The sequence below is a fragment of the Fistularia commersonii genome, chromosome 25, assembly GCF_037954325.1.
Source record: "Fistularia commersonii isolate RoL2024-O1a breed Wild chromosome 25, RoL_Fcom_v1.0, whole genome shotgun sequence".
Taxonomy (NCBI): domain Eukaryota; kingdom Metazoa; phylum Chordata; class Actinopteri; order Syngnathiformes; family Fistulariidae; genus Fistularia; species Fistularia commersonii.
In genome coordinates this window covers 1,460,607-1,473,513 of record NC_141308.1, presented here as the reverse complement: position 1 = coordinate 1,473,513, position 12,907 = coordinate 1,460,607, and the positions used below count along the sequence as shown (strand labels likewise).

General features: G+C 42.8%; 1 protein-coding gene across 1 annotated transcript; it reads right to left on the bottom strand.

The window, feature by feature from the left end:
- Positions 1-313: 313 nt before the first annotated feature.
- On the bottom strand, positions 314-9,270 carry map6d1 (MAP6 domain containing 1). The gene is made up of 3 exons (XM_086173092.1): positions 8,516-9,270; positions 6,584-6,911; positions 314-1,038 (listed from the first exon to the last, which is right to left on the bottom strand). Exons 1-3 carry the CDS (start codon positions 9,007-9,009, stop codon positions 961-963), a joined length of 900 nt encoding a protein of 299 aa, XP_086029218.1. The 5' UTR covers positions 9,010-9,270; the 3' UTR covers positions 314-960.
- Positions 9,271-12,907: the final 3,637 nt, after the last annotated feature.

Below are 12,907 nucleotides of genomic sequence, written 5' to 3'. Positions count from 1 at the left end.
GTGGACAACATTTCTTTTTTTATTCTTTCTTTTTATGATTATGTACAACTGTCCTTTTCCAAAGCTACATTTATTTTTTTCCACATGTCTTAGTGACTTCAAACAATAGAAATGGTCAAAAAGAAATCCTGAGCTGGAGGCCTTCTATTGGCAGCAATATTTGCTCAAAATATTTAACTAAAATCAAGTTTTTTAGCTTAGATATCAATGTACCAATTACAGACACAACAACGTGTACATAAACAGCCATGTGACTTTTCATTTCTGTCATCACATTTAGTATATGTTAGAATCTAAAAATAAGACCAAATACTGTCAATGGTTTTTCAATGAGATAGTTTTATTTTTTTCATAGAATATTACATTTCCTTCCAAAATGGAGGTTACCTGTGCTTTGTTGGTACTCATCTATTTGGAAAAAAATGCAACCGAGAAACAATGCTATTAACCTATTATTTAATTGTACAGTCCTGTACAATCCTGTAATTTTGTTTACATGATTTATTCTAAATTATTTTTCTAAACTAAATTGAGTTAAAGAAATAATTACTATTTTCCTTTTGATGTCTAAACTGATACAACTCGAGCAGACTTCTATCAACAACAAAGGACAAAATTCTCATTAAAACGCACGCACGCGCACACACACACACACACACATCTTGGCGCAGGCAACATAATATGCAGTGACACACACACAGAGCAGCCAATTTGCTGTGATTAACTCCAAAAGCAATTCAAGCTAGTCTGAAAACTATTTCATTAACATGCATATTTATTTCCATGACAACAGGAACAGGACAGAGCAAAGTTTAAGGGCCCGTCTTAAGTGACTTCTGTTCACTGCCTCCACTCTGCTGGCTTCACTGTACATCCCCCTTGCATAGATTCTGGTGCTGTTGAAAAAAAACTGAAAACATTCCCTCTGTGGTGCCGGCAAAAGTGGAATATGAGCTGCTGTCAGATGTTGAAGACTCTCGATCCACTTTGGAAGACAGCGGACGGATTTGGGGGGAGCTTGGTCCTGACCAGATGTTCCTGTGATGAAGGAAAAAGAAAGAGGACGAGATGAACTTTTCATAGTGATAACGTAAATAGAAAGGGCATCTGCAGTGCTGGAACCCATGACATCAGAGTGGACTGGTTGGACTGCACTGTCAAAACCCATTAGGCCAACTGGACAATAACAGTGTTTCCCTCTTAGCTGGGCTCCCGGCTGCAGTAGACAGAGCAGTCAGATCATGTAAAAGTTCCAAATAAAACGCTACACAACCTTCAAGTATCAGACCTTAATAGTACTCACTAATCATTATCACTGACAATGGATCTTTTTCAAAGAATTTTGTCCATATATTTAATTTTATACTTTATTAATCCATCATGAGGAAATTGCTTCTCTGCCCATCATGGATTAACCATGCGCAGTTGGCTGCTGTCTATCAGCACTAGGGCAGCAGTAAGGAGTTAAGTGTCTTGCTAAATAACATTTTGACACACTAGAAGGAGCCAGGAATCAAACCGGGAATGTTTGGTTGCAAGGACAAGCGCTCTACCTCCTGCGCCACGCCATCCCTATATCACCACATGGGTTTTTGAGTGAACAAAAGCCGATATTGAGCCGAAAATATCCATCTAGCTACTGGATATCCATTGACTTAATAGGAGACATTTTTCATTCAAGCAACTCCATTCAATGCTTGCATTCCATTCCCCAGATCATTGCAAGACTGATTATCTCAAAAGGAGTTCCAGTTTTAAATAAACAAAACAATGGATAGTAAAATCAAGAACATACAGGCGAAGGGCCTATTGTGGTCAAATACTGCAAAAGCAGGGAATTTACAGAAAGATGCAAACTGAAGAACAGAAAAGCCAACTTTGACCATGACAAATAAGTCTTGCTGTGAATGAGATGCTTTCAACATAGTTAACCTAGATGAACTTCTTTCAGAATGACGGGATGAGAAAAATGTTGACGAGTATGGTTTACAGCTCATGAATCAAAGTGCCCCACATAGACCTTATGAAGGATGTGCAATACATGGACACATATGGCTGCAAATGGAACAAGGTAAGTTCAGTAACTCGTGTTCAGTTATGATGTGGTCGCTAACAAGGAAATGGCACAACGAATTGCGAAAGTTACGGAAAAGCAGCGTCTGCTCCGTCTCTGTTCAGATTCGACTAACAACCATGCAAACAATTTGCAACTTCAAGCAGCAGTTTCAGTTTCAGCAGTGTTTGCTGATGTCCGCATGGGTTCCAGAATGCAGGAAGTCAATTAGAGCAAGGCATTTTACCCATAATATATTTCTTTCAAAAATCTTACATGGGTAAATATTTTTTAATCCATTAACTTTTGAGAATCTAAACAGACATTCGCTCTCAGTTTTTGGTCAAAAGTACAGTAATGGTCCTGGATTCTATTATGTACATGTTCATCATGTTTGTTTCATTCATTTTAAGTTGCAGTATTCACACAAAATGAAGTACATTTTCAAACAGAAAATAAACAGATTATAAACACAATGTTTCCCACTAAAATTAGAGAACAGTAATTAGGAAGGCTACTTGTACTTAGCTCCTATTTTGCTCCTTGAGCTTTACCAGAATAAATACAGGCCGTAAAGGAGAAGTTCCCCGTATTCTTTTTTTATTTTTTCAAGCAATTATTGGAGCTGTTCCTGAAAATGAGCCAGGTTTAATCTCATACAAAGCAATGGAGCCTTTTATCCAACGATCAGAGGACGAGTCTTTGGGAGGAACTGTGGTCTCTCTGTGAGTGATGAGAGATGGCTGCACGTCTTTGTGCGCACAAGTGTATTCAGAGCTTCCCACCAATACACAAAATCTGTCTCGTCTACTTTGTGTACCAGCCAGGTCCGCCTCTCTCCTAAATTAGATTGGTGTCAAAGAAGAGTGCAACCCTATGCAACATACAGTAACACTTCACCGGATAATCCATCAAATGATGCATCCTCCTGCACTCCCGTTCTCTATTGCAAACAGTATCTGTCACACCATGTGTCTCATTACTTTCTATCTACTTCTAGCTGTTTTTGTTTTTACCCTTCACCCTAACCCTTCCCTCGCCTCCTTATACGCTCTCCTCTCGGACAGAGCCCTGCCAATTTGGCACAGGACACTCCTCTGTTGTCCCAGTGAGGGACAAGAAACAGGGAGAAAAAAAAAACAGTCTGAAGGCATGAAGGGGGCAGGTTGACGGGCATAAAGTCAATCTTGGGAGGAATCCCTTTCATCAAGCTTTAAGTCACTGAAAGTATTGTCATTCCCCTCTTGAACATCACGTCCATCATCTTCATGGTTGTCCATGAGCTCCATCCATTAATCTGAGGCAGCTTTGAATGAACTATAAAAAAAAAACAATGCGAGGTTTCTTCTCTTCATGTTGTGTTTCTAATCCGGCAGTCCTCTCACACTACCCTCAGCAGATTCTAGTTTTGTTCTGGGTCATTCCCTTGGAAAAAAAAATCCTGTCCAGCTGACCAGGCCTCAGTCTGCAAGTTCACAGAGTTCAAGATAGAACCTCACCTATAAAGCATCCTTTATGTCAAATTATCCAACTGACAGCTTTTATCAGCCCAGCGGGTTTGTGTCTCTTGAGCGCGAGGGAGCACGCAATTTCCCTGATTGATTCGAGCTATAATGAGGCTTTCATGGCTGCCTGACTCCTTTGTAATCAGAGGCAGATTTTGATTTTATCCACATTTTCTGGCCTTAATCAAAGAATTTTAGACGACCGAAAGCCACCTCTCCATTAGAATTAGTTGTTTTGCAACATGCAAGACATGAGGAAGACCGCTCAGCTGGTGGTAATTATAAGAATGCCCTCGTAAAGCACGTGTAATGCATGCTGGTGTAGGATGGATCCAAAGTTTTTAGTTGGACACCTCTGTCTGTGTGTGTGTTTGTGTGTGTGTGTGTGTGTGTGTGTGTGTGTGTGTGTGTGTGTGTGTGTGTGTGTTGTGGTGGGGGTGGGTCAAGTCTGTAATGAGTTTTTGCTGTGAGTGGGCTGCTGGCGACCGGGCCGGATTATCTAAAATAAACTTAGCGTGATGTCATGCTGTGTTTTACCAGCAGATTGTATTATGATTAATGAACACAGACAAACTGCAGCATGAACGTGCACACTAAGCATGCATGTGTGCCTGTCAGCTCATCTCAATGTGGGCTATGAACTCTAACTCCAACTGGGCCAGTGATATTAATGGAGTATGTGTCCTACCGTTGACATCTCCCTCTGCGGCTTCATAACCATCACACGGGCATATTACAACTTAATAGAGCTTCATCCCAGAAGAAAAGAGCTTTGTCTTTTACTGCCGCATTTCACTTTGTCCTGGTAAGTTACTCAAAAGAAATGCAGAACTCATTTTTGAAACACAAAACAGATTTCCAATCCCCCCCCCAAATATCTTTTAGGGTGTACTTTAAAAGAGAATATTACACAAACTAATCATCTCAGACAGTGCTAAAATGTGACCCATATCTGGTCTATTTTCTACTGGGACAGGAACGAGGTTAGTTAACACGAGATCTTGGGACTGTGATCACATCAACATTACATCTGGAGCAGGAGTTTCGACAAAATCCTTTCAACCCTGGGATCCATAACGTCCCGTTATTCATGCTGTTATTCCCGAATTCATGAACATTACCAAGCATTGCAGGGTCAAAATGAAAGATTTATGTTTGTCAAGCAACTGCAATCTGAAAACTCTAGAGAAAGTGGTTGATTTCTGAGGACGTGTGCAGGAAATGGAAAAATAAAGTTGGCTGCAACACTTAATGGTCTATTGCCATATTGACAAATCCTAATTCAGTTTATGGAGAATTGAGACAGGGAGATCAGGGCCAGTGCCGTGTTGGGCTTGGCCTCCTATCAGTACGTGCTAATTAGATTTTATCAAACCTTCAGCCAATTAAACAGTTAATTTGATTTTAGCACCTAAAACACTTTATGACTACAATAAGGCCAGATTTTGCATAAATATTGAGTCCTGACACTGCAGTCTGCAGGAACTCATTTTCCACAATTTGGACTTGCTCAGCAGAGAGAGAGAGAGAGAGAGAGAGATCTCAGATCTGTGAGGCAAGAACAAGAGCAAATTCAAAATCCTTTGAATTTTGGGGTGAGCACCTCACAAAAAGAGGGTCCCTGGTTCAGTTCCCACAGGGTGGAGTTTGCATGTTCTCCCCATGTCTGCGTGGGATTCTCCCACGTTTTCTGGTTTCCTCCCATATTCTAAACATGCAGTTTAGATTATAGGACTTGAGACCCCCAAAAAATACCCAAATATGTGAATGAGAGTAAGAATGTGATTGACTGCAACTGCTCCAGGACGAAACCTGCCTCTCGTCCAAAGACAGCTGGGATAGGCTCCGGCCCCTTCGTGACTCTGAGTTCAGGATAAGCAACATAGACAATAAATGAATGACAATGTGATCTAATGCCACTTTTTAGTCCCGAGGAGTTGGGGTTATATACTGTACATTCACTATGAATGAGACAAAGTTCCTAATCACTTTCCACCTGGATAGTTGGAGCACTTGAAAAAACAAAATCTGACATTGTATGTGAGTTGATAATATTATAATAACTTCTAATCAGCGTAGACAAAGGCAAAAGAAAACAAGTGGTTTAATATCTTAAGGCTCGATTCTGCTGAGTGCCGGCAATCAGGGAGAAGAGAAAAAAAAAGGGGGGGAAACATCACCCGCTTTAGTCAACAGTAATCTGGAATAACCCGAGTGCAGCGATGAAAACTAAGCTGGCGATAAAAATCCCTTCACCTTGGTGCACTTAGTTTGTCCCTGCTCAGTGTATAAATTCCAAATTCCCTAAAATTTCTCTCTTTCCTCAATATCAGAAAGCTCTAATCCGGGCATTTCTTTGGCAAAGACTTCTTCTTTCGTCTTTTCCCTTCAGGCGTCGCCACAGCGAATCAACCCTCTCGGTATCCTCCTCTCTCACACCAACTAACTTTGACAAATATGTTGAATCTCACTGTGCTGTTCACGTGGATTTAATGCCACAGCAAATGAAATAAAATAAAGTAAAATAAAATAAAATTGATTTAAAAAAACATCTGATGTCAACTAATACATTAACTAAATAGAAGATGTTATCAATCGCAAGAATAACATCAAACACCTCGGTAAATTTGTCGAGAGATCAGATTGGTAATGGTACACCTTACATTTTTGTGCTCGTCACACAGACAGCTCTATTGAGGTCAACAAAATGAGAGTAGCACCAGTAAAGTATTACCTAATCCAGCACATGGCCTGTTTTAAACAGCTGGGTCACTTTGAACTGCTCTGGGAGGATATGGATATGCTGCATCATGACTCGGAAGCGCCCCGTCAGCTCCGGGTCACCCGAGAAAGCGGTGAAGATGACTTTCAGGAGGGTCTCGTGCCGCAGTTAAAACACGTTCCTCTTTTTTGGAGAACTCTGACTTGTAGCATGCTACAAGTCAGGACTGGAGAGCGCCCTTGACTTTGCTTCCCTCTGTCCCTACGGACCACATCCGAAAGCTCGGTGGTATTGGGTGCTCACCTCGCTCTTGGTCGATCCACCAAGCTCCATTCTCTCGGGGTGGAATCTCTGCAGCAGAATGGAGGGGTTGTGCGTGGAGGCAGACTGGATGGCCGTAGGGATGGGCTGGGGCACAGAGACAGGGTGTACGTTGCTGCTAGCAGAGCTGATAATGTTGCCCGCCTGATTCAGCCCTATAGATCTATGGATCTCTCCACTGTAGGCGGCCTGATAGCTTGTCTTGGGCGGGATGTGGTTCGCCTCTGTTCCCGGGCTGCAGTATTGGGCAGGGGGGGGAGTTCTTGCACCTTTTGCTGGTCTCATCCCCGTCCATGGCTTGTATTCTTGCCTGGAATAAGAAAAGTGCATCAGTTGGCTGGCAGAGCGGCAGGGCAACCACAAGGTTTGACCAATCCGGCTCGGCACAGGACATTTAAATCACGTCTGGTTTTGATAAGCAGAAAATGTAGATGATAAATAAATGCATATATTAACAGCTTGATTATTGTATAAACTACCCCCACAGTGGGCTGGACACACATTCAGTTCACTTGTCTTTGACGAGTATCTGACCTGAGCAGATATTGCAACGTAGCGATGGCTGTTGATGAGAGTTCTTTAGTACCGATTCACAAATTAGAAAATAGAAATATACATAAAAGAAGGCGGCACGGTGGCGCAGTGGTTAGCGCTTCGGCCTCACAACACAAAGGACTCTGATTTGATTCTGACCAAGGAGCTTTTCTACGTGGAGCTTGCATGTTCTCCCCGTGTCCCCGGGTTTCTCCTGTTTCCTCCCACAGTCCAAAAACATGCAGTTAATTGGTTAATTGGTTAATTGGTTAATTGGAAAAACCAAATGATTATTTGTCTATTTATGGTGCCCTGCGATTGACTGGAGATCAGTCCAGGGAGTAGCCCGCCTCTCGCCCGATAACAGCTGGGATAGGCTCCTGAATTCCCCGCGACCCGAGTGCAGGATAAGTGGAAGAGGATGGATGATATAAATAAAGGAGAGAATTAAAAGGACAAAGACAAGGATAAAAATAGAAAACAGAATGAGGCCGCAACATGTGTGGAAGAGAGGTAGTGAGGTCGTGGCAGCACAGATGCACCTCTGGCCGATCAGAGCTGTGTGGCGTCCAGATTGCTGTTATACAGTCTGACGGCCGTGGGCACAAAGGAGCATCTGAAGCGTTCGGTTCAGGATGAGCCGTTGGCTGAATGAGCTCAGCCATCAACCACAGCTCGGTGGGAAGGATTGTCAAGGATAGCTTCCACTTTGTCCCCCACCCTGGTCCAGGTTCAGTCCCACCACAGAATGGGCTTTCCTCACAAGCTTGTTGACCCTGTTGACCTCACCAGAACACTATCGCGAAGAAGACCACGCTGGGTGCTATAGACTGGTAGAAGGTCTTGAGGAGCCTGCTACAGGAAGAACAGTGGGTTCTGATCCATCCTGTATAGGGCATCTGTGTTATGACAGATAAGGATTTATCTGTTCTGATAGTTTCGTCATCCAAATTTTGATAAAAAGGTCAAAGTATAACGTGTCATGGTTCGCTCTTGCGTTCTCGTCTTTTGATCAGGGTACTTTGAGACCAGAAAATGCTTTCATAGATGAATACTCGTGATTGCTGGAAAAATTCTGGAATCAAACATCGAGGCGAGCGAACTGTCTGAATGAGCGCAAAAATACAGATGATTCTTTTTTCCTCCGTTCCTCTCCTCAAAGAACATTTAGGACAAGAATACGACTCATCATCGCTTCCCTTTCAGGAGCCGCAGGCCGAGAAGGTTGAACCCCCAGTGCCATGAATATTATTAGTATTAAAAGCAAAAATCAAATATTCATACCCTCCCATGTACTATCTAAGAGAATTATTGATTACTTCTATCCTCTGGAAAATAAAGATTATTCTGGGTTATGCTGAAATGTGGAAAGTGTCCTACCTGTAAGAACTGGTGTTTCCCTCCTCCATCACCTGCTGCTCCGCCAACCTGTGCCCCCTGCCCCGCTCCTCTCCCGCCGGTGCGTGGGAAGTGTCGTGCGGGATGCCGGAGCCACTGTCCGCTCTGCTGCCGCCGTTACTAATCCACGGGAAGTTATCCTTCCTGGGAATGGGCCAAGGTTTGAAATCCTGTTTGTACTGGGTGACACTGGGGAAGGGTTCCCCGGGCGGGTGGTAGTCCTCCCGGGGTTTGAAGCTGGGCTCCTTCCGCGCTTTGAAGGATCCGCGCGTCCCCGGGCCACCCGTGTGCGCCCGCGGGGAGCCGCTCGCTCCTCCGGGCTCCGGAACCGAGACCTGTTTGGTGACGGATCGGACCTCCTGCTCGGCGATATCCGAGTAGTTCTGGATGGTAAGCGGGACGGAGAGGTCCGATTTGTCGAACTGGTTCCAGAACCGAGCCAGGCAGCACACTCTGCTGATGCACGGCCAAGCCATCCTCAACCCTCCTCCTCCTCCTCTTCCTCCACCGCTTCTTCCTCCTCTCACCGAACTGTTTGACTTGTGAAAGAGAGAAGAACAATTTTTCTTTTTAAAGGAGAGATCAAAAGGTTACTACATTCAAGCTTGGACTCGCACACTCTCCGCGTCCGTGCGTGAGAAACTGCGAGTCCATGTCAGCGGCGGAGGAGCGCCGGCAAACAGCAACCGTCATCGAACAGTCCTCTCACGTGGTCTGGGACTGAGCTCCCACTCTGCAGAGAAATTTGTGGAGAGATGGTAAATAAATAAATTTAAAAAGAGAAAAAAAAAAAGCTCCGCATCCCCCCCCCCCCCCCCCCAACATTTACGCAACCAACTTGCGTAATTCGGATCTGAAGCCGCACTCCCGTTCACACTAACCGCGCTGCACCGCCAGAGCACGGACACGTTACATAATTGTGATGCGGTGTGAAAAAAAACAAGAATTAATAAAAAAAAATACAATGGCCACAGGAGATGGCTGGCTGTTTTTATTCTAAACACAATCACCACAAGTGAGGAGCTAATCAGTTTGTATAGATATTTCATATTATAATTATTATTATTATTATCATTAGTAGTAGAAGTAGTAGTCGTAGTAGTAGTAGTTGTAGTAGTAGAATTATATCATTATTATTATTATTATTATTATTATTATTATTATTATTATTATTATTAGTGGTAGTAGTAGTAGTAGTAGTAGAATTATAATACTATTATTATTATTATTGTTATTATTATTATTATCATTATTATTATTATTATTTTTATTTTTTTTTAGTAGTAGTAGTAGTAGTAGTAGTAGAAGTAATAGTAGTAGTAGTAGTATTTAGGTAAAGGCCAGACAATGAGAGTGTGGGAAAAGGGGTTCAAGAAGGTTGGAACAGGTGGAGTTCCAAAAGTGTCAGGGGAGATAAAGAAGTACCAGCTAGAATGAAAGAAATGGTGTACAAGATAGTGGTGGGATCCTGAATGCTTTAAAGACAGTGGCACTGAGGAAAAGACCGGAAGCAGTGCTGGGGGAGGCAGGGAAGAAGAAGTCATGGTTCTCTCTGGGTGTGAGGAGGTTGGGTAGGATACAGAATGAGTCCATCAGAGGGACAGGAGATGCTCTGGAGAGTCAAGGTCAAAGAGGTCAGAATGAGATGGTCTGGACATGTACTGAGTAGAGGTCATGAATATATTGGAAAATGGATACTGCTGTTGGCACGAGAGGAAGACCAAAGAGGTTTTTAGGTGTCGTGAAAGGGGACATGAGGGTAGTATGTGTTGGAGAGGAGATTTCCCTGAAGGAACCGAAAGCAGAACAAGATTTGGAAATGACCACCTTGTTCTCGACACTATGTTTTTCATTTGTTATCTACTGTTTATCATGTGACGCTGGCACCCAGATAGAAACCCCGGTCCAGCTGACAGTTGATCGTAAGGCCACAGATGGATATGGGATACAGAGACATACAACCATTAACTCTCATTTACACATCCCAGTGAGTTTCCAATTTTTTCATACATCAGTCCATTGCATGAATTTGAAGTGTGGGAGGCAGCCCACGCAGAAACAGGGAGAACATACAAACACGGAAAGGCTCCGTGTGGGAATCAAACCAGGGTTTTTCTTGCTGTGAGGCAGAAGCACTAACCGCTGCACTGTCGTGCGGCTTTCTTTCCCCTGTAAATCACAAAGAATGAATTTCTTGAAATTGTGTTAGTTATCCCTGTGGATCCAAAACAACTTGCATTAAAAACTCATCAGGGAAAAGCAGTCGTCACATAAATTGTGCTAACTGTGACCGCGGGGAGATAAATAGTGATCTATTTATCCCGATGCCAGCGTATTGACAGAAGGCCCACTATAAATTCTCACTGACATTAACATCTACGGCTGTCTGTAGATGAGCTTACAGTGTTTAGTTCTTCCAAAAAATTCTTAAGTTTTTCTGATCCAGCATTTGTAAGAAATCACCACCACCTGCTGGAGAGTCTGGATTGGATAAAGATTTTGCAGTGAGAGAAGGTGGTCTTAAATTGGTGCACACACATAATCAAATTAATTAAGAATACAAAATAGCTCATCTACAAAACCAGGTAATGAATTATATAATGCAACATGTGAGTGATGAGATGGACCCAAGTGGAATGATGAGGCTACAGGGAGTGGAGATCAAGAAGATGGAGGATTTTAGTACTTAGGATCAACAGTCCAGAGCAACGGAAAAATGGGTTAAAGCAGGTTGGAGGTGGAGAAAAGTGTCAGGGGGACAGAATGAAAGGGAAAAGGTGTACAAAACAGTTGTTACACCAGCGATGCTGTATGGTTCTGACACAGCGGCACTGAAGAAAGGACAGGAAGCAGAACTGGCTGTAGCAGAGATGAAGATGTTGAGGTTCTCTATGGGAGTCACAAGGATGGATAGGATCAGGTATGAGTCAATTTGAGGGACAGCACATGTTGAAGGTTCTGGAGAGAAGGTCAGAGAAGCCAGACAGAGATGGTCCAGTCATGTACAGAGGAGGGATAGTGAATGTACTGGTAAAAGGATGGTGGGGTTGGAGGTCCAAAGGGAGACCAAAAAAGAAGAAGCCGTAGTGAAAGGGGACATGAAGTTAGTTGGTGTGAGAGGATACAGAGAACAGGGTTGGATGGAGGAGGTTGATTCCCTGTGGCAACCCTGAAGGAAGAAGCTGAAAGGGAGAGAAGAAGAAGAAGAAGAAGAAGAAGAAGAAGAAGAAGAAGAAGAAGAAGAAGAAGAAGAAGAGATATGTTACACACCATGAAACAAATATTACAAGCTACCACAATGTACATGCAAGTTCTAGAATAACTATGACAGTACAATGACTGTGTATCAGGGCTTCTGCAGCAATCTAATAAATCTATTCCTATATACATTCCAGCAGCTCTTGGCACCCTGAGGTAACAGCTGGGATCAAGTCAAGCTCCGAATTTTCCTTCATTGCATGTTTTCCTAGCACAGCGCTGTCAAATAGTATGCAGGATTGTTGTGTTGTGACTCACCATTCACTTCCCCAGCAATTCTGGAAATGTTGGAGACTTAACGTTCACTTTTTAGTGACGTTAACTGGATTTGTTTCGTCTTATTATCGGAGAAAATATGGGAACATCCTCATCCTCCCAATTACTCACTCTGGTCAGCCTTGTGCGGAAGAATCCTCTGGCAGGTTTTTATTCAACCTCAGGATTATCACTGTGGTTGCTATGGTGTTAAGCATACATAGATTCACTCATGAAAAATTCTTGAAGTTCAAACTGCTTCTACCATCCTGGTGCTTTATGATGACCTTTCCAAACACCAGCATTCAGTTTTGTGCTTAGAAAAGTTTCAACAGGGGTGCGTGCTGCTATAATAATAAGAGTTTTGGACTAATGAGTATTTAAGCAAACAGGGCTTTTCAAATGAGAGCCTGGTTAACGCCATTTTATTGGCTCTGTTAAGACCTGCCACTACCCTTGTAGGGTCTTGGAACTCCAATTTTGGTTAAATAACGAGGACGAACACAGAACAAGGTAAAGCTACAAATTATAAAACAAACAGCACAATGTACTGAAATTCTTGTCAAAATCTTCTTGTTGTGGCAACTGAACTTGAATTTCTTCACTGGAAGATGTTTCACCCCTTGTCAAGAGGCTTCTACAGTTCTGGACTGAGAGGCTTCTTCAGAAGATTTTGACAAGAACTCACCACAACATGGATAATTGAGAACATCCACAAAAATGTACTGAAACCAAATTGGAGTAAAGAAGAAATGACAACAAATGATATTAATTTGAGGGTATTCTTGCTTTTCCCCTTTATCTGTGCTGTGATTGGGCACTTTGAAGTGGATCTTTGGTTTTTCTGTTTGTTTACAAAGT

Excerpts from the sequence above, each read along its gene's own strand:
- map6d1 (XM_086173092.1), bottom strand. The coding sequence starts at position 9,009 with ATGGCTTGGCCGTGCATCAGCAGAGTGTGCTGCCTGGCTCGGTTCTGG. Across the intron at positions 6,912-8,515 it reads GGAAACACCAGTTCTTACAG|GCAAGAATACAAGCCATGGA; the intron begins GTAGGACACTTT and ends TTCTTATTCCAG. Across the intron at positions 1,039-6,583 it reads GTGGATCGACCAAGAGCGAG|GAACATCTGGTCAGGACCAA; the intron begins GTGAGCACCCAA and ends CCTTCATCACAG.